The sequence below is a fragment of the Strix uralensis genome, chromosome 33 (assembly GCF_047716275.1).
Source record: "Strix uralensis isolate ZFMK-TIS-50842 chromosome 33, bStrUra1, whole genome shotgun sequence".
NCBI lineage: Eukaryota > Metazoa > Chordata > Aves > Strigiformes > Strigidae > Strix > Strix uralensis.
The window spans coordinates 2,006,190-2,031,460 of record NC_134004.1 but is presented as its reverse complement, the minus strand read 5'-3'; the positions used below and the strand labels follow the sequence as shown (position 1 = coordinate 2,031,460).

At 65.2% G+C, this 25,271-nt stretch overlaps 4 protein-coding genes across 15 annotated transcripts; 3 read left to right on the top strand and 1 right to left on the bottom strand.

The window, feature by feature from the left end:
- Nucleotides 1–134: 134 nt before the first annotated feature.
- Nucleotides 135–6,814, top strand: NFE2 (nuclear factor, erythroid 2; the record flags this gene model as incomplete). Its single annotated transcript, XM_074853598.1, is given in 6 exon segments — nucleotides 135–182; nucleotides 1,493–1,642; nucleotides 3,370–3,409; nucleotides 3,696–3,848; nucleotides 4,720–5,004; nucleotides 5,007–6,814. Coding segments are annotated over 6 exon segments (1,179 nt in total), but the record flags the coding sequence as incomplete, so codon positions are not given.
- A 978-nt stretch (nucleotides 6,815–7,792) lies between these two features.
- Nucleotides 7,793–15,136, bottom strand: HNRNPA1 (heterogeneous nuclear ribonucleoprotein A1). Of its 12 annotated transcripts, none has more exons than XM_074853657.1 (12): nucleotides 14,990–15,136; nucleotides 13,544–13,660; nucleotides 13,122–13,268; nucleotides 12,768–12,978; nucleotides 12,588–12,680; nucleotides 12,386–12,508; nucleotides 11,683–12,120; nucleotides 10,452–10,574; nucleotides 10,298–10,360; nucleotides 8,765–8,891; nucleotides 8,021–8,066; nucleotides 7,793–7,887 (listed from the first exon to the last, which is right to left on the bottom strand). In XM_074853657.1, exons 1-9 carry the CDS (start codon nucleotides 15,002–15,004, stop codon nucleotides 10,305–10,307), a joined length of 1,323 nt encoding a protein of 440 aa, XP_074709758.1. In that variant the 5' UTR covers nucleotides 15,005–15,136; the 3' UTR covers nucleotides 7,793–7,887; nucleotides 8,021–8,066; nucleotides 8,765–8,891; nucleotides 10,298–10,304. The 12 variants fall into 12 exon arrangements, with proteins under 12 accessions (XP_074709758.1, XP_074709761.1, XP_074709765.1 ...); XM_074853660.1 differs by having other exon boundaries at nucleotides 8,765–8,817; XM_074853664.1 differs by having other exon boundaries at nucleotides 7,793–8,066; nucleotides 8,177–8,891; nucleotides 11,683–11,856; nucleotides 12,049–12,120.
- Nucleotides 15,137–15,704: 568 nt separating this feature from the next.
- Nucleotides 15,705–21,690, top strand: CBX5 (chromobox 5). Its single transcript, XM_074853793.1, is given in 6 exon segments — nucleotides 15,705–15,761; nucleotides 15,763–15,836; nucleotides 17,577–17,732; nucleotides 17,807–17,993; nucleotides 20,941–21,038; nucleotides 21,157–21,690. Coding segments are annotated over 6 exon segments (723 nt in total). The 3' UTR covers nucleotides 21,308–21,690.
- Nucleotides 21,691–22,451: 761 nt separating this feature from the next.
- Nucleotides 22,452–24,834, top strand: SMUG1 (single-strand-selective monofunctional uracil-DNA glycosylase 1; the record flags this gene model as incomplete). The annotated part of the gene is made up of 3 exons (XM_074853790.1): nucleotides 22,452–22,567; nucleotides 23,356–23,691; nucleotides 24,304–24,834. Coding segments are annotated over exons 2-3 (849 nt in total), but the record flags the coding sequence as incomplete, so codon positions are not given.
- Nucleotides 24,835–25,271: the final 437 nt, after the last annotated feature.

Below are 25,271 nucleotides of genomic sequence, written 5' to 3'. Positions count from 1 at the left end.
CCATGGTGACCAGGGAAGCGCTGACGTAACCCTTTTGCCGGTTGCATGCTCTGGTTGGCTGGCTCGCTGACCACGTGACCGGAAGCGGTTTGTCTTTCCGCGCTTGGCCACGCCCCTAATGGGGTCACCCCCCCCCCTCGGTGGGCGGGGCTACCTGTGACCTTTGGCTTCTCTGGGGTCAGGTCAGGGGTCGGGAGGGGCCATGGGCGGGGAGACGGGGGGACGGGGGGATTTGGAGGGGATGGGGGGACATGGGGGGATGTGGGGGACGTGAGGGGATTGGGGGGACATGGGGGACAGGGGGGGACTTCGGGGGTCGTAGGGACATTGGGGTATGTGGGGGGACATGGGGGGATGTGGGGACGTGAGGGGATTGGGGGACATGGGGGAGTGGGGGACATTGGGGTATTGGGGAGACTTAGGGGTTGTAGGATATTGGGGTATGTGGGGGGACATGGGGGGGACGTGGGAATATGGGGGGGAATGGGGGGACTTGGAGGGGGCGTGGGGGGATGTGGGGGGACATGGGGGGACATTGGGGTATGTGGGGGGACGTGGGGACATGAGGGGACTTGGGGGGGGGGACATGGGATGGGGGGGGGATGTGGAGGGACACGGGGGGACTTTGGGGGGGACACTGGTGGGGCAGGGACCCCCGGGAGGCCCCAGCGCCCCCGGGGGGGTGACACAGGCCTGTGGGGTGCCAGTGACGGGGGGGGAGGGGACACCCGGGTCCCCTGGGTGGTGGCGGCGGGGGGGGGGGGGGCGGGGGGGCGGATGCCCTGGGCCTGGCTGATAACGCCTGGCGGTGTTGTGTGGGGGTGTGTGTGTGGGGGTGTGTGTGTGTGTGTGTGTCCCCCACGTGTCCTCTGTCCCCCCCCCCCCCCGTGTCCCCTGTGGGGCCGTTGGGCAACCGCTGGTGGCTTCCTGCCACCAGCTGCCTGGGTCCCCTGGTGGGGGACACAGGGGGGGGACGAGGGGGGACACGTGTGTGTCCCTGTCACAGCCCCCCACTCCCTGTCCCCTCCCTGTGTCCCCCAAACCCTGTGTCCCCTTGTTCATGTGACCCACCCTGTGTCCCCATGTCCCCCACCCCCCTTACCCTGTTCCTCTGTCCCCGTGTCCCCATAAGTGTCCCCATGTCCCCCAACCACCCTTCCCGTCCCCATGTCCCCCCTCTCCTGTCCCTGTGTCCCCATGACCCCCCTTGATGTCCCCCCTCTCCTGTCCCTGTGTCCCCATTGATGTCCCCTTGTCCCTTTGACCCACCAGCGGCCCCATGTCCCCTAGCGTTGTCCCCACGTCCCTCTTTTCCCCATCCCTGTGTCCCCACATCCCTCTTTTCTGTCCCCATGTCCTCCATTCCCTGTCCCCAACCCTGTCCCCGTGTCCCCCATCCCGCCCCCGTGTCCCCTTATCCCTCACCCCCCACACTTCCCCCCTCCCCTCCCTGGGTTCCTGTCCCCCCCCTTCACCCCCCTGTTGTCCCCAGGGTGTCCCCGGGGCGGGGACCCGCTGGCAGCGGGCGCGGGGCCGCCCTGGGGGCTGGCGCTGCTGGGCCTGTCCATGTCCCCGTGTCCCCACGTCCCCGTGTCCCCACGTCCCCGCTGGGCATGGCCCTGCCCTGAGCACGGGGCACCAGGTGGGTCCCAGCGCCGGGGGCGGGGGGCACACGCGTGTGCAATGGGGTGGGGGGAGGCGTGTGTTGGGGGATCGGGGCACGCGTGTGCCTGGGGAGGGATCACGCGTGTACCAGGGTGGCCTGAGCACGCGTGTGCCCCCGTGTTGGTGTGTTGGTGCACACGTGTGCCTGTGTGTTGGTGCTTGTGCTGGTGCACACGCGTGTGCCCAGGGGCCTGGGTATCAGCGCCTGAGCATCGCGGTGTCGGTGCACACGCGTGTGCGTCAGGGATTGGTGCACACGTGTGCTGGGGCATGTGCCTGTGTGTTAACGTGCTTGTGCGTGTGCTCGCGTGTGCGCTGAGGGGTGTTGGTGCAAGGCTGGGCCCGGGGCATTGCACAAGTGTGTTCGGGGCAGGTGCACACGTGTGCCCGTGGGTTTAACGTGTTTGTGTCTGTACTGGTGTACCCATGTGCCCAGGGATGGGGGGGTGTGTGCACACGCGTGTGCCCGGGGCAGCAGAGCACGTGTGTGCCATGTGGGGGTGCTTGTGCTGGTGCACACGTGTGTGCAAGGATCGGGGTGTGAGTGCCTGCGTGGGCACAGGCGTGTGTGTGGCCACAGGCAGGGTGCTGGCAGGGTGCAGGCAGGGCACAGGTAGGCAGAGCACAGGCAGGGTGCAGGCAGGACACAGGTTTGGGTGCAGGCAGGGCACAGGCAGGGTGCAGGCAGGACACAGGTTGGGTGCAGGCAGGACACAGGTTGGGTGCAGGCAGGGCACAGGCAGGGTGCAGGCAGGCACAGGCAGGGTGCAGGCAGGACACAGGTTGGGTGCAGGCAGGGCACAGGCAGGGTGCAGGCAGGACACAGGTTGGGTGCAGGCAGGACACAAGCAGGGTGCAGGCAGGGCACAGGCAGGGTGCAGGCAGGACGCAGGCAGGGTGCAGGCAGGACACAGGTTGGGTGCAGGCAGGGCACAGGCAGGGTGCAGGCAGGGCACAAGCAGGGTGCAGGCAGGACACAGGTTGGGTGCAGGCAGGGCACAGGCAGGGTGCAGGCAGGATACAGGTTGGGTGCAGGCAGGACGCAGGCAGGATACAGGCAGGACACAGGCAGGACGCAGGCAGGGTGCAGGCAGGGCACAGGCAGGGCGCAGGCAGGGTGCAGGCAGGACGCAGGCAGGACGCAGGCAGGGTGCCCGTGGCCCGGTGGGGGTGACTGTGCCGGGCCCCGGCTCAGCCCCGGGCGGAAACGGCCCAACGGCTGCGGTGGGGGACCGGGACCGGGGTGTGTGTGTGTGTGTGTGTGTGTGTGTGTGTGTGACCCTCCCCCCCAGCGCCCATCGCCACGGGGGGCCTGGTGCTGTTATTGTGGGGTGACGGGGGGGGGGGGGGGTGTGTGTGACAATGGGGGGGGTGACAATGGGACCACGGTATGACAACGGGGGGTGCAGGCAGGACACGTCGGTTGGTCCTTGTGCAACGTCCGGCGTTGGGCAATGGGGTGGCGCAAGGCGGGTGACGCCCGGGGGGGGGGGCACCCATGGGTGGGGGCACCCCCCTACCCCACCCCAACTGCGGGGGGGACACCCCAGGTCCCCACCCTGCCCCCCTGCTGCTCCCCAAAAGCAGAAGTGGGAGCCGGAAGGGACCCGGGCGTCCTGCGAGGGGGGGTACGGGGGGGTGGGGGTGTCAGTGGGTGCCCCCCCACCCCGGGGACGGGCGATAACCCCTTATCTGGGGCGGCAGGAGGAGGCGGCGCCGCGGCTCCGGCATGGGGGACCCCGAGGTGAGCGGGGGGGGCTCAGGGGGGGGATCCGGGGGTGGGGGTGGCACTGGGGGGGGGTGACAGGGCCCTGGGGGTTATTGGGGTCTTGGGGGGCGTCACCTGGGGCTGGGGGGGCTGAGGGGGGCTTGGGGGTGTTTGAGGGGACCCCGGGCGTGTCAGGGGCGCGGGGAGGGATGGGGGGGCTCTAGGGCTCGGGGGAGGGGGGGGGTCCTGGGAGGGGGGCAATGGGGCGGGGCCAGGGGCGGCCGCAGCCAATCGGGACCAACGAGGCGCTTTTGTCCCGCAGCCGCTGGCGGCGCTCGGGGCGGTGGGGGGGCGGGACCAGGCGCTGGCCCCGCCCCTGGAGCTGGCCCCGCCCCCAGGGCTGGCCCCGCCCCCGGCGGGCCCCGCCGAGGTGGAGGTCACGTGGCAGGAGATCCTGTCCCTCAGCGAGCTCCAGGTGCGACACGCCCCGCAGGCCACGCCCCCCCGCGCCGCGCTGCAGGGTCCTAGTGCCCCCTGCCGGCCGCACCCACCGCGCACCCCAGCCCGTGACTCCTCCCAACGCACCCCGCACCACCACCTCCCCAGGGACCCCCCCCGCTGTGCCCAACCCCCTGGGAGAACCCCCCAGGGCACCCCCCCACCCCGGGAGACCCCCACTGTACCCCTCCTATTGCACCCACCTCCCTAGGAGACGCCCCCACGGCACCCACGTCCCCCAGACCCCCGCCACTGCACCCCCCATTCCCCTGGGAGACCCCCATTGTACCCCCCCCCCATTACACACACCCCCAGGAGACCCTCCAGGGCACCCACCTCCCACAGACCCCTTCCCATTGCACCCACCCCCCTGGGAGACCCCGCAGGGCACCCACCTCCTCCCCCTGACCCCCCCCCATTTCACCTCCCTCCCCCTAGGAGACCCCATTGCCCCCTCCATTGCACCCACCCCCCTGGGAGACCCCCCCAGGGCAACCCACCTCTCCCAGAACACCCCCCCCCATTGCACCCACCCCCCTGGGAGACCCCCCCAGGGCACCCACCTCCCCCAGACCCCCCCACTGCACCTCAACCCCCTATGAGACCCCCATTGTACCCCCCAACTGCACCCACCCCCGGCACCCACCTCTCCCAGAACCCCCCCCATTGCACACCCCTCCCGGGAGACCCCCCCAGGGCACCCACCTCCCCCAGACCTGCTCCCACTGCACCCCCCCTCCCCCTGGGACACCCCCATTGTACCCCCCGCTTGCACCCACCTCCCCCTGCACGCTGTCCCCATGCGAGACCCCCATTCCCCCCCCCCCAATCACCCTCTTTCCTCACAGGGCCTGGACATGGCAGCCGACACCCCCTTGGACCCCCCTTTTGCCCTCTCCCCCCCCCTCCTCCTCCTTACACCCCTCTCCACCTCCCCCCTCCCCTCCCTCTCCCCCCAGCCCCTTTCACCCCCTCCTTCCCCCCCTCTTTCCCCAACGCCCCCCTACCAACCCCCCCTTTCCCCCCGGAGCCACCCACCCACCCAGCGGCTCCCCGGGGCGGCGGCAGCAGCACCCCCAGGGACGCTCGCCGGGCGCTGGCCTTGACCTTGCCCATCGGCCCGGAGGCCATCGTCACTTACCGGTGGAGGACTTCAACGCGCTGCTGGGCCGCGCGCGGCTCTCGGGGGCCGAGTTGGCTTTGGCGCGAGATATTCGTCGAAGAGGCAAAAATAAGGTGGCGGCGCAAAAATGTCGCCGACGGAAATTAGAAGCCATCGCCCGGCTGCAGGCGGAGTTGGGCCGTTTGGGGCGGGAGCGGGAGCGGCTGCTGCGGGCGCGGGGACAAGCGGAGCGGGCGCTGGGGGCCCTGCGCCGTGACCTGGCGCGGGTCTCGGCCCAGGTGCTGGGGGCGCTGAGGGACGGGGCGGGGAACCCGCTGCCCCCCGAAAATTTCGGGCTGCGCCTGGCGCCGGATGGGGGGCTCAGCCTGGAGAGCCCCGGGGGGGGGGGAGTGAGAGGAGATGGAGGCGGGGGGGGGGGCTGGGTGGCCCCTGCACCCCCATGGGGAGAGGGGGGACCTTTGGGTGCTTGTGGTGCCATTCTGCACCCAACAGAGCCCAACAGCACCCATGGGTGACCCCTGTACCCCATGGGGTCCAATGGGACCCTTGGGTGCTCATGGTGCCATTCTGCACCCAACAGAGCCCCATGGCACCCATGGGTGACCCCTGTACCCCATGGGGTCCAATGGGACCCTTGGGTGCTCATGGTGCCATTCTGCACCCAACAGAGCCCCATGGCACCCATGGGTGACCCCTGTACCCCATGGGGTCCAATGGGACCCTTGGGTGCTCATGGTGCCATTCTGCACCCAACAGAGCCCCATGGCACCCATGGGTGACCCCTGTACCCCATGGGGAGCAATGGGGCCCTTGGGTGCTCATGGTGCCATTCTGCACCCAACAGAGCCCAATGGCACCCATGGGTGACCCCCACACCCTATGGGGAGCAATGGGGCCCTTGGATGCTTGTGGTGCCATCCTGCACCCCACAGAGTCCCATGGGTGGCCCCTGCATCCCCATGGGGAGAGGGGGGGCCTTTGGGTGCTCATGGTGCCATTCTGCACCCAACAGAATCCAAGGGCACCCTTGGGTGACCCTGCACTCCACAGAGCCCAACGGCACCCATGGGTGACCCCCACACCCCATGGGGAGCAATGGGGCCTTTGGGTGCTCATGGTGCCATTCTGCACCCAACAGAGCCAAATGGCACCCATGGGTGACCCCCGCACCCCATGGGAAGCAATGGGGCCCTTGGGTGCTCATGGTGTCATCGTGAACCCAACAGAATCCAAGGGCACCCTTGGATGACCCCTGCACCCCGCAGAGCCCGGCAGCACCCATGGGTGACCCCCACACCCCATGGGGTCCAATGGGTGCTCATGGTGCCATCCTGCACCCAACGGAATTCAAGGGCACCCTTGGGTGGCCCCTACACCCCTCCCAAGTTCCACAGCACCCTTGGGTGGCCCCTGCATCCTCTAAGGGAGCAAGGGGTCCTTTGGGTGCTCACAGTGCCATCCTACACTCCACGGAGCCCAAGGCCACCCCTGGGTGACCCCTGCCCCCCATGGGGAGCAATGGGGGGCCCTTGGGTGCCATCCTGGACCCTCCCCCACCAAGCCCAAGGGCACCCTTGGGTGCCCCCACACCCCCTCCCCCAAGCCCAAGGGCGCACCCAGGTGCCTGTAACGGGTCCTGCACCCCGGGGTGTCCCCGCCGCACCCCAGGGTGCCCCTTTCCCCAGCCCTATGGGGGGTCTCCAGTGCCCCCCCCCCCCCCATCTCTGCACCCACTGGGTCCCCTGGCTGTGGGTGACACCCTGGGGACACCCCGTTGCTGCCACCCCTGTAAATAGACAATAAACCATCTCAGCCAGCCACCGCTTGTGATGTCTGTGTCACCCCGCGTCACCCGTCACCGCCTGCCCCATCACCCCGGGGTGACACATTCCTGTCACCTCCCCGGCCTTCTCTTGTCCCCCCCAGGGCCAGGAGTGTCCCCACGTCACCTCCCCGTTACCCCGTCCCACCCCAGGGCGCCCCGTCAGCCTGTCACCCGCTGTCCCCGTCACCTCTGGGTGACACGTGGCCCTCACTTTCCCTGTGGTCTCCCAAGCCACCTCATCCCACCTTCTCCCCTTTTTGTCCCCATCCCTGTCTCCTCCATCCCTGTCACTTCCCCAACCCTGTCCTGCTCCCCAGTGCCACCGGGTCCCCAAACCCTCTGTCCCCCTCCTGTCCCCTCCATGGCTGCTCCATCCCCTCTACCCTTATCTCCTGTCCCCATTTCCACCATTTTCCATCCAGTCCCGTCCCAGTGCCACCCTGTCCCCTCCATCCCCTTGTCCCCTCTGTCCCCACTTCCACCATTTCCCATCCCATCCTGTCCCAGTGCCACCCTGTCCTCTCCATCCCCTCTACCCTTGTCCCCATCCTGTCCCCCTCCCATAATTTCCCACCCCTGTCCTGTCCCCCAGCCCACCCTGTCCCCTCTGTCCCCATTTCCATCATTTTCTATCCAGTCCTGTCCCAGGGCCACCTTGTCCCTTCCATCCCCTCTACCCTTGTCCCCATCCTGTCCCCATTTCCTACTCCTGTCCTGTCCCAGTGCCACCTTGTCCCTTCCATCCCCTCTACCCTTGTCCCCATCCTGTCCCCATTTCCTACTCCTGTCCCAGTGCCACCCTGTCCCCATTTCCATCATTTCCCACCCCTGCGCTGTCCCCCAGCCCACCCTGTCCCCTCCCCACCTCCTCTATCCTTGTCCCCCGCCCCGTCCCATCCCCTCAAGTCCTTGTCCCCATCCTTGTGTGTGTGTGTGTCCCCCACACTCCCCTGTCCCCACAGACGGGACACACTTACAAAAATACCCTTTTTTTTTATTTACAAGGCCCCCGACCCGCGGCTCCCGCGGCAGCGACACCTCCCAGGCGCTAACAGGCTCCCGCGGGCGCTGCAAGGAAGGGGGGGGGGGGGGGGGGGAAGAGCCGTGAGGTGGCGGGGCGGAGGGGGGGGCGGCAGCCCCGGGGGTGTCACATGTAGCCCCTTGCACCCCCTTGGTGTGTCCCCCCCCCTTTCTCGCTCACCTCCGCCGGTGGCCCGCGGGGCTCCTGTCCCCTTTGCTGGTGGCTCCTAGAAAAGCGAAGGCAAGTGTTAGCCAGGGGGGGTGGGGGGGCCCTGGGGAGGGCGAGGGGGGGGGACATCGAGGGACACACACACACACACAGAGAAGCTGCTCTTACCTACAGTGTCCCTGCCCTGCGCTCTGCGGTGCTGCCAGGGGGAACTTGGGGGGGGGGGTGTCAACGCCAAGGGGGCACCCCAGGGGGAATTGGGGGGGGGGGCGAGGGGAAAATGGGGGGTCACGGGGCCCGTGAAGGGCGAAATGGGGCTGGTGGGGGGGGGGGGGGGCGCGGGGTGTGTAGGGCCTGAGCTAGTCTGTGCTGGTGGGGTTGAGGGGGACGGAGCGGCTGACACCAGAGCGGCGTAGAGAAATATATATATATATATATATAAAAAAATTAATAAAATAATTTAAAAAAAAAAAAAAAGACACATTTATTCAGCGTCATGTTGTGTTACAGTTAGCGATCGACAGCACGGGCGCGCAAATAAAAGCGAGGCTCCCGGGAGGCCTCGTCGGAATGCTTCCACGGCACGGAAAACTAAAATAACCTGGTGTACAATTAGTCACAAACACAGTCCTGGGGGGGCGCAGGGGACCCGCGGCGCCCCCAGCGGCGGAGCAGCCCCCCCCTCCCCACCCCCCCCACACCCCACACCCCCCCCCCCGGCACCGCTGCGAGGGGCTGGGGCACAGCCGGGGTCACCTGCGCCTCCCCCCCGGCCCCTCTCCGGCTCCTCTCCCGCCAAGCTCCGCGTCCTGCCAACAACGCCACAACGTTAGTGCCGCGGCCCCGGGGGGGGGAAGGAAAAAAAAAAAAAAAAAGGGGGGTGCTAAAAAAAAAAAAAAAAAAAAAAAAAAAGGTTTTAAAATCACTTTGGAGAAAATCGCTGCGGTTTGCCCCTTCCTCCCCCCTCTGCCCCGGCTCCCCCAGCTCCTTCCCAAGCTCCAGCTCTTCCCATCTTTTTTCCCCATCTTTTTCCCCACCTTTTTCCCCATGTTTTTCCCCAATCTTTCCTCCCATCGTTTTTCCTATCTTTCCCCATATTTTTCCCCATATTCTTCCCCATATTTCCCCCCATATTTCCCCATCTTCCCTCTATATTTTTTCCCATCTTTTTCCCATATTTTTCCATCTTTCCTCCCATATTTTTCCTATCTTCCCTCCATCTTTCCCCATATTTTTCCCCATCTTCCCTCTATATTTTTTCCCATCTTTTTCCCAATCTTTTTCCCATCTTTTTCCCATATTTTTCCCCATCTTTCCTCCCATCATTTTTCCTATCTTTCCTCCATCTTTTCCCATATTTTTTCCCATATTTTTCCCCATATTTCCTCATCTTTTTTCCAATCTTTTCCTCATCTTTTTCCCATATTTTTCATCTTTTTCCATCTTTTTTCCATCTTTCCTCCCATCATTTCTCCTATCTTTCCTCCATCTTTTCCCATATTTTTCCCCATATTTTCCCATCTTTCCCCATATTTTTCCCCATCTTCCCTCCATATTTTTTCCATCTTTTTTCCATCTTTTTCCCAATCTTTCCTCCCATCATTTCTCCTATCTTTCCTCCACCTTTTCCCATATTTTCCCATCTTTCCCCATATTTTTCCCCTATTTTTTCCATCTTCCCTCCATCTTTTTCCCATCTTTCCTCATCTTTTTCCAATCTTTTCCCATCCTTTTTCCCCATCTTTCCCCATCTTTTCCCCAATCCCCAATCTTTTCCTATCTTTTCCCCATCTTTTCCAATCTTTTTACCCATCTTTTTCCCAATCTTTTCCATCTTTCCCCAACCTTTCCCATTTTTTTCCATCTTTTCCAATCTTTTTTCCATCTTTCCCCCAATCTTTTCCAGCTTTCCCCATCTTTTTTCCCCATCTTTCTCAAATCTTTTCCAATTTTTTTCCCATCTTTTTCAATCATTTTTTCCATCTTTCCCCAATCTTTTCCCATCTTTTTCCCATCTTTTTTCTAATCTTTTCCATCTTTCCCCATCTTTTTTCAATTTTTCCATCTTTCCCCATCTTTTCCTTTTTCCATCTTTTCCCACCTTTTCCCAATCTTTTTCCATCTCTCCCAACTTTTCCCAACCTTCTCCCACCTTTGCCCTTTCTCCCATCTTTTTCCTTCTTTCTCTCGATTTTTCTTATTTAATCTCTCAATATTTTCCCTTTTTCAATCTTTTTTCTCTTTAAATTCATTTCTGAGCGTCACAAACCGCCGCTCGCGGGCCCTCACCTGGGTGTTAAAACCTCCTGCCGCCGCCGTAGCTGCCGCCGCCACTTGAGCTGCCGTAGCCGCCTGCAAGATGGGGGGGGGGGTTAGAAAAAGCCCCTGGCTGGGGGGGAGAAGATTTTGGGGGCTGCATCCACCCCCCCCACGGGGGACTCACCGCCGCCGTATGGCCCCGAGCTCCTGCCCCCGAAGTTGCCCCCCTTCATGGGGCCGAAATTGGATGACTGGTTGTTGTAACTGCCAAAATCGTTGTAGTTCCCCCCGCCGCCGAAGTTGCTGCCTGGGGAGGGGGGAGAGAAAGAGGGAGACGGGGGGGGGGGGGTGGGTTTAATGGGGAGCCCAGAGGTACCCCATGGTGGGGGTGAGGTTTAAAGGGGAGCTGGGGGGGGGTTAATGGGGAACCCAGAGGTACCCCATGGCTGGGGCAAGGTGTAAAGGGGAGTCCAGGGGCAAGGGGGGGGTTTAATGGGGAGTTGGGGGGGTTAATGGGGAACCCAGAGGTACCCCATGGCGGGAGGAACATTTAAAGGGGAGTCTAGAGGTGGGGGGGGGGGTGGGGGGTGTTAATGGGGAGTTGGGAGGGTTAATGGGGAGCCCAGAGGTACCCCATGGCTGGGGCAAGGTTTAAGGGGGAGTCCAGAGACAAGGTTGGGTTTAATGGGGAGCTGGGGGGGGGGTTAATGGGGAGCTGGGGGGGGGCGTTAATGGGGAGCCCAGAGTACCCCATGGCCAGGGGTGGTAATGGGGAGTCCAGAGACAACGGGGATTTAACAGGGAGCTTGGTGGGACCTTAGAATTGGGGGGTTTTACTGGGGGGCACCTACACAGCTAGAGAGGAGTTTAACTGGAATCCTGGAGGGACCCAAGGAACTGGGGGAGCAGGGGGGGAGGTTTAATGGGGAGTGTGGAGACACCCCATGGTGGGGGGGTGGAATTTAACAGGGGGTCCAGAGGCACCCAGGAGCCTTGGGGTGATTGAAGGGGGAGCCTGTGGGTACCCCACGGCTGGGGGGTGTTCAGTGGGGAGCCAGGAGGCCTGGGGGGGTGTTTAATGGGGAGCCCAGAGGCGCCCCATGACTTGGGGTGGTTTAATGGGGAGCCCCGAGGCCCTGGGGCACATGGAGGGGGGCGGGGGGTTTAACTGGGAGTCTGGAAGCCCCCCACTGTCATCACGGGGTTTAAGGGGGATCCCACAAGCACCCCATTTCTAGGAGTGGTTTAACAGGGAGCCCCCAGGCACGGGGAGCTTTGGGGTGGTTTAACAGGGAGCCCAAAGACCTGAAGCAGGGGGGGAGGGGGTTGAAGTGGGAACCTGCAAGCACCCCACAGCCCAGGGGGGGGGGTTTAGGGGGACCAGGAGGTAGCAGGAGGCGGGGGGGGTGTCTCACCTGTGCCTGCTTCGGAAAGGCCGTTCCGCACGGCAAGCGCGGGTCCCCGGGCTGGACGCCGTCCTCCGCTGCCGCCGCCGAAGCCCCCCCCGCCGTTATTATAACCGTCGTAGGTGCTGCTGCCGCCGTAGCCCCGGTTGCCACCCGAGTAGCCGGGGCCGCTGCCGCCGTAACCTGAGGGAGAGGAAGGAGGGCGCTGAGCTCCGAGGGCCGCCCCGGCGGGCGCGTGGGGGCCGGGCTCCGGGTTCGGCAGGGCGGTGGGCTGCGTCCGCTGTCTGGGCCGGGCCACGGGGCCGGCTGGCGTCCTCGGCGAGCGGCTGGGCGCGTTGGCCGCTGCCCGTCGGAGAAATCCCGCTCTGGCCTTACCGTCATTGCCATATCCATTATAGCCGTCTCCGCCGCCGCCATAACCGCCACCGCGGCTGCCACCAAACCCACCTGAAAAGAACAAACCGTTGTGGTTCAATCCGTCCACGCAGGGCCGGGCGGTTTAGAGCTGCCGGAAGAGAAAAGTTCGGGGTGCCGAAAATCCCGGCGTGGAGGGAGGAGGAAGCGGCGCTCGGGCCGGGCCGAGGGGGGGGCCGGGAGCCGGAGCGGTGGCAGCCGGAGCGGCGGCGGCGTTTGGGCTAGGTTTTGAGCTGCGTCTGGAGCCGGCGGCGTCCCTTGCGGCTGGCAGCCGGATGGGTCCCGCCGAACCACTTACCACGGCCGCCGAAGTTGCCGCCGCGACTGAAGTTGTCGTTACCGCCGAATCCGCCTCCGCGGCCGCCGCCAAAATTCCCGGAACCGCTGCGGCCTAGGAGAGGGGGCGGAGGGGGGGGACAGCCTTTAGGAACAGCACAGGCAGCGGGGTCTAGCGGCAGCTCGGGGCGGGGGGGGAGCCGGGGGCCGAGCCGCGGGCTCACCTCTCTGGCTGGCTGAGGCGCTGGCCATCTCCTGTTTCGAGAGGGCTTTCCTCACCTCGCAGTTGTGCCCATTCACAGTGTGGTATTTCTGAACTGCGAGGACGGAGAAAGGGGGAAGATTTAGGAAAGCGGGGCACAAAATCGGGTGCCCCCCTCCTTTTGGGCACGCGCCGGACTTACTGACTATCTTGTCGACGGAGTCGTGGTCATCGAAGGTGACAAAGGCGAAGCCCCTCTTCTTGCCGCTGCCGCGGTCCGTCATGATCTCGATGACTTCGATTTTGCCATATTGGCCAAAATAGTCTCTCAAGTGATGTTCCTCCGTGTCCTCCTTGATGCCGCCCACAAAGATCTTCTTGACTGTGAGGTGGGCCCCGGGCCGCTGGGAGTCCTGGGGGAATACGGCGGCGTGGAGTTGGGGTTGGAGGAGCCCCCCCGTCGCCCCCCAAACCGGCTTTGGGCTCTGCCAGCCCCATCTGGGGGGGTCCGAGTGCCCCCCTTGAGCTCTCGGGGACAGGCAGGGCTCCTCCCTACCTCTCTGGATACGGCCCTCTTTGGTTCAACGACTCTGCCGTCCACTTTGTGCGGCCGGGCGTTCATGGCGGCATCGACCTCTTCCACCGAGGAGTACGTGACGAAGCCGAAGCCTCGTGAGCGTTTGGTGTTCGGGTCCCTCATCACCTGGGAGAACAAAGACGCATCAGGGCATGATGCAAAACCCCCCCAAAAAGGCAGCCGACCCCCTTCATGGGGACACGGCTCCTTTCCTTCAGCTCCCCCACCTCTCGCTCCTGCCCTTGCGGCCACAGAGCAGCCGCTCTCCGTGTTACCCACAATCACACCTCAAACCCCGTCAGTGCTGGGTCACCCCCCCGCCCCCCCACAGAGGTGCTGGCGGTAGAGTAGAGCCCAGGGAGGAGGTGGGGGGTACGGCAGGGGTTTGGGGGGGGCCTTACCACGCAGTCGGTCAGGGTGCCCCATTGCTCGAAGTGGCTGCGGAGGCTCTCATCTGTGGTTTCGAAGCTGAGGCCGCCGATGAAGAGCTTGCGGAGCTGCTCAGGCTCCTTTGGAGACTGCGGGGAGGCGGTGACGCAGGGGTCAGGGGGGCTGGACACCCCCGCCTCCTAGATCGAGAGGCCTTGGCACCCCACTGCCCCCCTCCATGGGACTGCCTTGAACCCCCCCAGCTCCAGGGAGGCCCTGGCACACCCAGCCCCTCCTCGCTGCACCCACCCACTCCATCATACCTGTCTTCAGCTCCACAAAGGCCTCATCGCCCCAAATCCCCTCTGTGGAGCCTCCAGGCACTTTTCCAGCCCCAGGGGGGCTGTTTCACACCCAGACCCCCTCCCTGCCCCCCTCCAGCCCTAGGAAGACCTATTTATGCGCTTGCCCAGGCCCCCCAACACCCTGGGGACCCCAAGCTCCATTTAGGCGGCCAACCAGGCCCTGGAAGAACCTGGGAGCCCTCAGCCCCAATCTGTGGGGCTGCCTGTTCCTTCAAGGGACCTGGACCCCCAACATCCATCTGTGGGGCTACCCAGACCTCAAAGTGACCCTGAACCTCCCCCAGACTTAATCTGTGCTGCTGCCCAGGACTCAAGGAGACCCTAAACGCTCCCAGGCCCCATCTGTGGGGCCCCCAAAGGGACCCTGAGCCCCCCAGGCTCCACTTTTAGGGCCTCCCAGACCCATCTGTGGGGTTGCCTGTTCCTTCAAGGGACCTGAGCCCCCCAACGCCAATCTGTGGGGCTACCCAGAGCCCAACAGGCCTCTGAATCCTTTCACCAGCCTTAATCTGTAGCGTTGTCCAAGACTCAAGAAGATCCTAAACGCTCCCAGGCCCCATCTGTGGGGCCTCCCAGGACTTAAAGGGCCCCTGAGCCTGCCAGGCCCCGTTTTCCCCCCGCATCTATGGGGCCCCCCAGGACTTAGGGGGACCCTGAGCCCCTCCTCTGTGGGGCTTCCCAGGGTCCCCCCCAGCCCCCATCTATGTGGTGGCCGAGATCACCAGCGGGGCCCAGTCTCCGTCCCTTCCCCCGACCCCCCCCCCGCCAGGTCCGACCTGCGCCCTGCGCATGCGCGGAGGCGCCGCGGCCGCCATCGCCCACCCGAGCACAAAGGCGCGCACGTGGCCCCGCGCGCGGGGAGCCGCGGCTGGGGCGGGCGGGGGGGGGGAGAGAGAGCGGGCGCGCGCGGGGCTGCGCATGCGCCGCGGGGGCCCCCCGGCGCGCAGCGGGCCGCAGGCGCCTGCGCAGAAAGCGGCGGGCGGGCGATGCGCGCAGGCGCACTGCGCGCGGCCCGCGCGGCGGCGAGCGGGGCGGCGGGGGCGGGGAGGCCGCGGCGGGCGGCGGGGGCCGGCGGCGGGGCGGGGCGGGGCTGGGGGGCGGCGGGGCACTTACCTCGGACTTGGCCATGGCGGCAGCGCGGGGCTGGGCAGGCGGGTCGGCGGCGGCTCAGCGCGCGATGCTCCCTCTGCGAGGCGCCGACACAGAAAGGGGCCGAGCGACGCGAGCGCCGCCGCCTCACTCCGCCGCCCCCGCCGTCTGCCCGCCCCCCGGCCGCTCCCATTGGGCGGTACCGCCCGCGCCGCGCCCCCGCGCCGCCTCCCATTGGGCGGCGGGCCCGAGCGACGCCGTCTCATTGGCGGCGCCCAGCCTCTCCGCCCGCGCTGCCGCTACCGATTGGCCGCGGGCGGCGAGGTCCCGCCTCCGCGCCTCACGGATTGGGCGAGGCCGCCGCGGCCCCGCCCTGCGCCGCTTTTCCCGCTCCGACCCGGAGACTCCCCGCCGCTGCTCCGATTGGCTCTCTCTCTGGCCGTCCCGCCTCACGCCTCTCTCTCATTGGCTAGCGCCGCGGCGCGGCCGTTCCCATTGGCGGGCGCGGCCGTCGCTCAGCGCTGCCCGGCGGCGGGCCCGGCGGAGGTCGGCGAGCGCGGCGCGGCGGGCGGCAGCAGCAGGGCGCGGCAGCGCCGCGGCGGCGAGTCCCGGCGGCGGCGAGGAGGGGCCGCCCGCCCGCCGGCGCTCAAGGTGGACCCGGTTCGGCGCATGCGCAACGCGGAGCGGCGGGGGGGCTCTGTGTGTAGCGGGAGGGGGGGGGGAAACACAAGGCGGACGCATGCGCGGAGCGCGGGCAGCGGCGCCTGCGCGCTGCGGGCGGTTTTGGCGGGCGGAGCGCGGAGCGGCAGCGGCTCGGAGGGGCGGCCACACCGCGGCGGACGGGCCCGCGCCGGAGCCGCTCCCCGCCCAGGTAGCGGCGGCGGACGGCGGATGAATGGGGGGCAGGGCGGGGGCGGGCCCCGCCGGCGGGATGGGCAGGCGCTCCGGCCAATGGCGGCGGCGGGGGGCGGGGGCGAGCGGCGTCCCGCTCGGCCAATGGCGGCGGTGGAGGGGCGGGATAGCGCGGGGAGTGACGGCCGGCTGGGCCAACGGCGGCGGGGCGGGGCGGTGGCGAGCGGCGGCACGCTTAGCCAATGCGCCAGCGGATGCTGCAGCGCTGCCGGCCAATGGGGTGAGGTGGCGCGCTGTTCGCCCCGCCCCCGCGGCCTGGTCCCCTGTGCAGCGCCGAGCACCGGGAGCGGGCCGGGCCTCCGCACCCCCCTCCCCGGGCCCGGCCGGGCCCCGGCACCCCGCGGCGGGAACGCCGGGACACGCCAGTCCGAACCGAACCGGCGCTTTCTGCCTCAAAGCGGCTCTTTCTTTATTTTTTTTGCCTCAGACTAGCGCTTTTTGCCTTAAAACGACACTTTTTGCCTCAAAACGGCGCTGGTCTTTTGTTCCTCCAAGAATCCCACACGCGGCTTTAGGGATGCGATGCCCCGGGACTCGGTTCCCATCCCTTTTACACCACACCGCGTCCCTTTTACACCCAAAACTGCTCCTTTGACTCCCAAACCTGTCCCATTTCTGTCCCCCCTGACCCAAAAGCTCCACTTTTACACCCAAACCCACCGCCAGTAAATCACACCGCCCTCACCCTCAGGAAATGCCGGGAACGGGAGGATGAGGAATTTCCTGGCTCCATCATTTGCTTTTTTTTTTTAGGGATAAATTTAAAAAAAGCCGCTAAACCCAAATCTTTAAAAAAAAACCCGTGTTTTGGCTGCGTGCCTTAAAACCTGTTATTTTTTTAAACCCGTGGGGTTTTAACTCGCAGGGCTTTGCTGTTAAGCAACAAGCTCACCCCAAAACAAGAGAAGTTCCCCCATCGCTCTTTTTTTAATTCGTTTTTAAGCCCCCAAAAAACGGGGGAGGTTTATATCGCTGCGTTTAAAACTGGTGGAAAACGGGCTTTTCCACCAAAACATTTCCCCGTGCCTCAACCCCCACCGTTTTTTAGAGGTTTAAACCCAAATTATATTTCCCCATGCCTCAATCTTCCCCATTTTTAGAGGTTTAAACCCAAATTACATTTCCCCGTGCCTCAATCTTCCCCATTTTTAGGGGTTTAACCTCAAATTACGTTTCCCCGTGCCTCAATCCCCACCGTTTTTTAGAATTTTAACCCCAAATTACATTTCTCCGTGCCTCAATCCCCACCGTTTTTTAGAATTTTAACCCCAAATTACATTTCCCTGTGCCTCAACGCCCACCGTTTTTAGGGGTTTAACCCCAAATTACATTTCCCCGTGCCTCAATCCCCACCGTTTTTTAGAATTTTAACCCCAAATTACATTTCTCCGTGCCTCAATCCCCACCGTTTTTTATGGGTTTAAACCCAAATTACATTTCCCTGTGCTTCAATCCCCACCGTTTTTTAGAATTTTAACCCCAAATTACATTTCCCTGTGCCTCAACCCCCACCGTTTTTAGGGGTTTAACCCCAAATTACATTTCCCCGTGCCTCAACCCCCACCGTTTTTAGGGGTTTAACCCCAAAGTGCGTTGGGAGGTGTCTGCCCTCTCGCCGCCGTCTCTTGTTTTTGCGGGTTCGGGGGCGATGGGTGGCGGCGGGTCCCTGGTCACCCCCCGTGTGCGTGTCCCCCCCCAGGACCCGTGGGCACTGCGCTATGGGCAAGAGGAGCAAGCGGCCAGCCGACAGCTCGTCCTCGGGAGACGAGGAGGAGTATGTGGTGGAGAAGGTGCTGGACCGGCGCGTGGTGAAGGGCCAGGCCGAGTACCTGCTCAAGTGGAAGGGCTTCTCCGAGTGAGTATCCCCGGGGACGGCGCGGGGGGGACACGGTGATGATGATGATGGTGCTGAGGGTCGTTTGGTGACAGGGAACATAACACTTGGGAGCCAGAGAAGAACCTGGATTGCCCGGAGTTGATCTCGGAGTTTATGAGGAAATATAAAAAGATGAAGGAGGGTGACGGGAACAAACCACGGGAGAAGGCGGAGAGTGCCAAGAGGAAAGGAGGGCTGCCCACCGGCGGGGACGATGTCAAGGCGAAGAAGAAGAGAGAGGTGAGGGGGGCAGCCCTGCCACAAGGACGGGCACCCAGGGGTGGGGACGGGCACCCAAAGTCCACTTGATGGGGATGGGCACCCAGAAATGGAGATGGGCACCGAGGAATGGGGATGGGCACCCAGAAATGGGGACAGGGACCCAGGGATGGGGATGGGCACCCAGGGGTGGGGACAGGGACCCAGGGATGGGGATGGGCACCCAGGGATGGGGACAGGGACCCAGGGGTGGGGATGGGCACCCAGAAATGGGGACAGGGACCCAGGGATGGGGATGGGCACCCAGGGGTGGGGACAGGGACCCAGGGATGGGGATGGGCACCCAGGGGTGGGGATGGGCACCCAGAAATGGGGACAGGGACCCAGGGATGGGGATGGGCACCCAGGGATGGGGTCAGGTACCCAACATCACTGGGATGGGGACGGGCACCCAGAAATGGGGACAGGGACCCAGGAATGGGGATGGGCACCCAGGGGTGGGGACAGGGACCCAGGGATGGGGATGGGCACCCAGGGGTGGGGACAGGGACCCGGGAATGGGGATGGGCACCCAAGGATGGGGATGGGCACCCAGAAATGGGGACAGGGACCCAGGGATGGGGATGGGCACCCAGGGGTGGGGTCAGGCACCCAGGGATGAGGAGGGGCACCCAGGGATGGGGTCAGGTACCCAACATCACTGGGATGGGGACGGGCACCCAGAAATGGGGACAGGGACCCAACATCCCCATGATGGGGATGGGCACCCAGGGGTGGAGACGGGCACCCAGGGATGGGGTCGGGCACCCAGGGATGAGGAGGGGCACCCAGGAATGGGGACAGGCACCCAGCATCCCGTTAATGAGAACGGGCACCCAGGGATGGGGACAGGCACCCAACATCCCCATGATGGGGAGGGGCACCCAGGGGTGGAGACGGGCACCCAGGGATGGGGACAGGCACCCAACATTGCTGTGATGGGGACAGGCACCCAGAAATGGGGACAGGGACCCAGAAATGCGGATGGGCACCCAGGGATGGGGACAGGATCCTGCCATCCCCACTATGGGGACAGGAATCCAGGGGTGGGGACAGGCACCCAATGTCCCCATGATAGGGACAGGCACCCAGGGGTAGGGATGGGCACCCAGGAATGGGGACAGGACCTGCCACCGCCACCATGGGGGCAGTCACCCAGGGATGAGGACGGGCACCCAGCACCCCTGTGAGGGCGGTGGACACCTAGCCTTGGGGACAGGCAGCTGGCATCCCCACCCCAGGGATGGGGACGAGCACCCAGGGTCCCCAGGCTGGGGACAGGCACCCAGCCATTGTCACAGAGTTCCACACGCCGGTCACCGTGACGGGGTCCGATCCCGGGGTCCCCCTGGTTAATCCAAGCTCCGAGTGCAGGTTTCCAGTTCCTCTTTGATTAGTTTTCGGGTGACAGCTCGAGCTGGGTGACCCTAGAGAAGGACCCCAACCCCAGCTCTCACCCCCCACTCCTACCCGCACCACCCACCCCCCAAATTCTGGTCAGTGACCTGGTTTTTTTCCTTACTGGTTTTCCTGGTCGCTATACTGGCCGCTTTCTGGAGTGATCTCATTCTTCTGGAATTGTTTCCTTGCTCCTTATCTTCTTCATTCCGCTCCCGTCCGCCGGACTCGGCGAGTTCTGTGTTTGCAGCGTTGGTTTTATCAGGAGGTTTAGGCTCGGGCGGTTCCCGCGGCCTCCGGCTGCGACTCCTTCAGCTGCGGGCGCTGAGCCGGCTGCTGGGGGAGGAAAACAGAATTAATCGGGTTTCTTCTGTAATGCTGCAGGGACGGGCACCCAGGGATGGGGATGAGCACCCAGAGGTGGGGACAGGGACCCAGAAATGGGGATGGGCACCCAGGGATGGGGACGGGCACCCAGGAGTGGGGACAGGGACCCAGAAATGGGGATGGGCACCCAGGGATGGGGATGGGCACCCAGGGGTGGGGATGGGCACCCAGGAATGGGGACAGGGACCCAGGGATGGGGACAGGGACCCAGGGGTGGGGACGGGCACCCAGGGGTGGGGACAGGGACCCAGGGGTGGGGACAGGCACCCAGGGATGGGGATGGGCACCCAGGGGTGGGGATGGGCACCCAGAAATGGGGATGGGCACCCAGGGGTGGGGATGGGCACCCAGGAATGGGGACAGGGACCCAGGGATGGGGACGGGCACCCAGGGGTGGGGATGGGCACCCAGGAATGGGGACAGGGACCCAGAAATGGAGATGGGCACCCAGGGATGGGGACAGGCACCCAACGTCCCTGTGATGGGGACAGGCACCCAGGAAGGGGGACAGGCACCTGGGGATGGGGACAGGTACCCAATGTCCCCGTGATGGGGACAGGCACCCATGGATGGGGACAGGGACCCAAAGTCCCCATGATAGGGACAGGCACCCAGGGGTGGGGACGGGCACCCAACGTCCCCATGATGAGAACGGGCACCCAGAAATGGGGACGGGCACCCAACATCACTGTGATGATCACGAGCTCCCGATGTCCCCGTGATAGGGACAGGCACCCAGGGATGAGGACGGGCACCCGGGGATGGGGACAGACACCCAACGTCCCTGTGATGGAGACGGGCACCCAAGGGTGGGGACAGGCACCCAGTGTCACCATGATGGGGACAAGCACCCAACCATGGGGACAAGCACAGGGGGATGAGGACAGGCATCTGCCATCTTCACAATGGGGACAGGCACCCAGTGTCACCACGATGGGGACGGGCACCCAAGGGTGGGGACAGGCACCCGGTGCCACCCCAGAGGGCCAGCACCACCCGCTGGCACCAGCCTGGGAAGGGTGTCCCCAACCCTGTGACCTCCAACTGTCACAAACCAGGGCCGTACCCCCCTCCCCATCCCCTCTGCGTACCCACACCGCCTCATCCCTCCCCAAATCCCTTTCTTTCACCCCAAAATCCACAGAGCAACGACATCGCCCGGGGCTTCGAGCGAGGGCTGGAGCCCGAGAAGATCATCGGTGCCACCGACTCCTGCGGGGACCTCATGTTCCTGATGAAGTGGTGAGGCCACCCCGCGTGTCCCCAGGTTGGGGGGGCGACCTCCCCCCCTGACCCAGATCACCCTGACCCCCTTTTTTTTTTGTTTTGTTTTTTTTTTTTTTTCCTGTGTTTTCCCCAGGAAGGACACGGACGAGGCTGACCTGGTGCTGGCGAAGGAGGCGAACCTCAAGTGTCCCCAAATTGTCATCGCTTTCTACGAGGAGCGGCTGACCTGGCACGCCTACCCCGAGGACACGGACAGCAAAGAGCGCGAGACCCCCAGGAGCTAAGGCGGCCCCCCCCCACCCTGTACATAGCCCCCCCCCCAAATCATCTCGTGTGTCCCCCCATATCCCCAGGGACCACCTTTCCCCCCACCCCCTTCCCGCAGCCCCCCTGGGGACAGGGGGGGGGACACACACGCAAACTTCCCCTCCCCTTTGGGGGTGTCTGAAGAGAGGGGGGGGGGGTGTGCCCCCCACCCTGCATCCCCACCTCCCCCCCCAGACAAGGGAGTGGGGCAGGTTTGGGGGGGGCTCGGCCCTGTTTTTTTGCCGTTTTTCTAAAGTCGGTGTTTTTAGCCGGGGCACCCCCGGGGTGTCCCTTCCCCCCCCCCTCCCCCCTTCCCCCCCCCCCCTCGTATTTGCTTCCAATAAACGGTCACTTTTCAGGAGCTGCTGCTTCATCGCGGGGGGGGGACACGCAGCTGGAGGGCTCCCAGTGTCCCCAGTATGGCCCAGTTCACCCCCAGTACTGGGGAAGGGTGGGATCCCCCATTTCAGGGGGATGCAGGAGTGCTGGTTCCCCCCAATAAGAAAAAAAGGGGGGGGCTCAGCTCTGCCCTGCCCCCCCCCCGGGTCCTCTCGCTGTGCCTCTGGTGCCACCTGGTGGCCCCGCCGCGCCGCTGCAGCAGCGGGGGGACACCGGGAGGGGGGGGGGACACACCGGGAATTGGGGGGGGGGGGGGGGGGGCACCTGCTGCGTGGGGACCCTGGGGGTGGCCGTGGGGGAGTCCTGGGATGGGCGGAGGGGGGGTGACACACACACAGGGGGGGCCCTTTGGGTGGCGGTGGGGAGCCTGTGGGACTCGCTGGGGACACCCCGAGGACACGCGGGGGGGGGACACGAGTTGGGGGGGATGCTGGTGGTTCAGGGACACCCCAAACACACCCCCCCCCCGCCCCGGTTCTCCCCCCCCGCTGCGGCGCCGCCCGCCCCCGCCAGGGGTCGCGCTTGTGCCGCCGAAGCCCCGCGCGGCGCCGCCCACCCCCGCTGGGGGAATGGGCGTGGCTTATGGAGGCCACGCCCCCTTCCCGGCCACGCCCCCGCGTGTTCCCGCTGCAAGGCACGATGGGAAACTCCGCGGCCCCGCCCCGCGATGCCGCGCGGCCCCCGCGCAGACAAAGGAGCCCCCGCGGCCCCGCCCCTCGCGCGGGGCACGCCGGGAAGGCGGCGGACTCCAGCTCCCGGCAGGCCTTGCGCGCGGGGGCGGGGGGTCAAAGGACGAGGCGGGCGGTAACGCGGCCGGTGGGGCCCGGTGAGGCGCACAGGTAGGCCCCGGGCCGGGCGAAAAAAAAGGAAAAAAAAACAAAAAAAGCGGTGTGACGTTGTGTGACGTTGTGTGACGTCGCGTGACAGCGGTAGGTGACCTGGGGAGCTGCGGGAGGAGCGGGGTGATGGCGGGCGGGGGCCGCGCCGGGCTGGGCCTGGCCTAGGGGGTAGTGAGGGGGGGCCTTGGGGGAGGCGGGGCCGGGGCTGGAGAGGCAGTTGGGGGGTCCTGAGGGGCTGGATTGCACTGGGGGGCAGTTAAGGGTGAGGGGCAGTTGGGGGGCTCTGAGGGGCAGGATTGCACTGGGGGACAGTTAAGGGTTAGGGGGCAGTTGAGGGACCCTGAGGGACAGGACTATGTTGAAGGGCAGTTAAGGGTTAGGGGGCTCTGAGGGGGCAGTTGAGGGGTGCTGGGGGGCAGTTAAGGGTTTGGGGGGGAGTAGGGTAGGGTTGGAGGGCCCTGGAGGGGCAGTTGAGGGCCCTGAGGGGCAGGATTGTGCTGGGGGGCAGTTAAGGGTTTGGGCTGGGGGGTAGGACGGGGCGAGGGGGCAGTCAGGGACCACTAGGAGGGCAGTTGAGGGGCTGTGGAGGTGCAGGGCTGCTCTGTGGGGCAGCTGGAGGCACAGGGCTGGGGTAAGAGAGCAGTTAGGGGGCCCTGGGGGTGCAGAGGATGGGGCAGAGCAATGCTGGGGCTCTTCCTCCCCCGTTTCAGAGCTGGGGGGGGGCACAGGCCGCCCTCTCGCCTGCCCCTGGGGCTGCCCTGTCACCCATGTCCCCCCCCCCCCCGCAGGCACCAGGCGATGGCAGCATGGGGGAGAGCGCGGCCGCGACAGCGGGGCCGGTGACGCAGCCGGTGCTGCCGCCAGTGCTGGTGGTGAAGAAGGAAGAGGAGGAGGAGAAGGAGGATGAAGACGACCTGGCGGGGCAGTTCCTGCGGCTGGAGCGGGAGCAGAGCACGCTGCTGCAGGCGCTGCCGCCTTTTGGGGACCCCGTCAGCCACGTCTACCACCCCCTCGACTACGCCTGGGAACCCCACTGCGACTTCGTGCGTCGCTACTGCCGCACCCCCAAACGCGTCCTCTTCCTCGGCATGAACCCCGGCCCCTTCGGCATGGCCCAGACTGGGGTGCGGCACTGGGGGGACCCCGACGGGGAGGGAAACTGAGGCACGGGCAAGGCTGGGACGTGGTGCTGGGGGTGTTTGTAGGGTGGCTGTGCCCAGGGGACAGCGTGTGTGTGCCCCATGTGTCCCTATGGAACCAACTCGGGGGGAAACTGAGGCACAGGAGTGCTTGTGGGGTGCTGGGGGGGTCCCAATCCGTCTCCATGGAGCCCCAGGTCGGGGAAACTGAGGCACAGGGGTGCTCGGGGGGTGCCTGGGGGGTTCCAATCCACCCCATGGAGCCCCAGGTGGGGGAAACTGAGGTACGGGGGTGCCTGGGGGGTTCCAATCCATCCCCGTGGAGCCCCAAGTGAGGGAGACTGAGTCACAGGGGTGCTTGTGGGGTGCCTGGGGGGTCCCAATGCATCCCATGATGCCCCAGCTGGGGGAAACTGAGGCACAGAAGCAGCTGAGTCAACTCCAGAGCTGTTTCAGGGTGGCCATTCCCCAGGGTGCCCCCCAAGTCCCCCCCTTCCAACTCCCAGAGGGGAAACCACACCCGGGGGGGGGGGGGGATGTGGGGATACACAATCCCAAGCCCCCCACCCCCTGACCAACCCCCTCCCCATCTTGCAGGTCCCTTTCGGAGAAGCCTGGCACGTGCGGGAGTGGCTGCAGGTCGTCGGGGGGGTGAAGAAGCCGCCCTCAGAGCACCCCGAGCGCCCGGTGCTGGGCCTGACCTGCAAACGGGCAGAGGTGAGCGGCGCCCGTTTTTGGGGGCTGGTACGAACCCTCTGCCCCGACCCCCATCTTTTTTTCCGTCATTGCTTCGTCCACAACCACTGTCCCCTCCTCTTCCTCGCCTCCAGCGGTCGGAACCTGACCCCCACCGAGCTGCCCCCCGCCCAACGCGACCAGTTGATGGGACTCTGTGACTGGGCTCTGGCACGAGCCGTGGGGCTACTGGGCGTGGGGCTGGTGGTGGCCGTGGGGCGTTACGCTGAGCGGCGGGCACGACGCGCCTTGGCGGCCACCGGCCTGGCCGTTCGCGTGGAGTGGTTGCCCCATCCCTCGCCCCGCAATCCCCGCGCTAACCGGGGCTGGGAGGAGCTGGCCAAGGCGCGACTGGAAGAACTGGGGGTGCTGGAGTTGTTGTTGGAGGGAGGAGGGGGGCAGTGGGGAGGGGAGGGGAAGGGTTTCGCAGTGGGGGGAGGACAGATCCATGCCTCAGTTTCCCCTGGGGAGAGCAAGGCAAGTGTTGGGGTGGGGGTTAATGGGGCCGTGCCTCAGTTTCCCCAGTTGGAAGCTGGTTTGGGGCAGCTTTAGGAGATGGGGGATGGATCCATGCCTCAGTTTCCCCCCCCAGGACCAAGCCTGGGGTCTCATTTTGAGGGAGAAGGTGGGTCCATGCCTCAGTTTCCCCCCCCCAGGACCAAACCTGGGGTCTCATTTTGTGGGAGAAGGTGGGTCCGTGCCTCAGTTTCCCCACTGAGAGCAAAGCAGACCCCAACCCAAGGGCTGACTCTGCCAGGGGACCCGACCAGCAGCCTCCAGTCTCCCCAGTTTAACCAGTTTAACACTAACCAGGCTCAGGGAAGGTGAGG

What these genes read in the sequence shown, in the direction of transcription:
- HNRNPA1 (XM_074853655.1), bottom strand. An exon ending in GCACCCTGACCGACTGCGTG is followed by an intron (nt 13,269 to 13,543) that starts GTAAGGCCCCCC and finishes TTGTTCTCCCAG; the next exon opens with GTGATGAGGGACCCGAACAC. An exon ending in CCTTTCCGAAGCAGGCACAG is followed by an intron (nt 10,575 to 11,682) that starts GTGAGACACCCC and finishes CCCCCTCCCCAG; the next exon opens with GCAGCAACTTCGGCGGCGGG.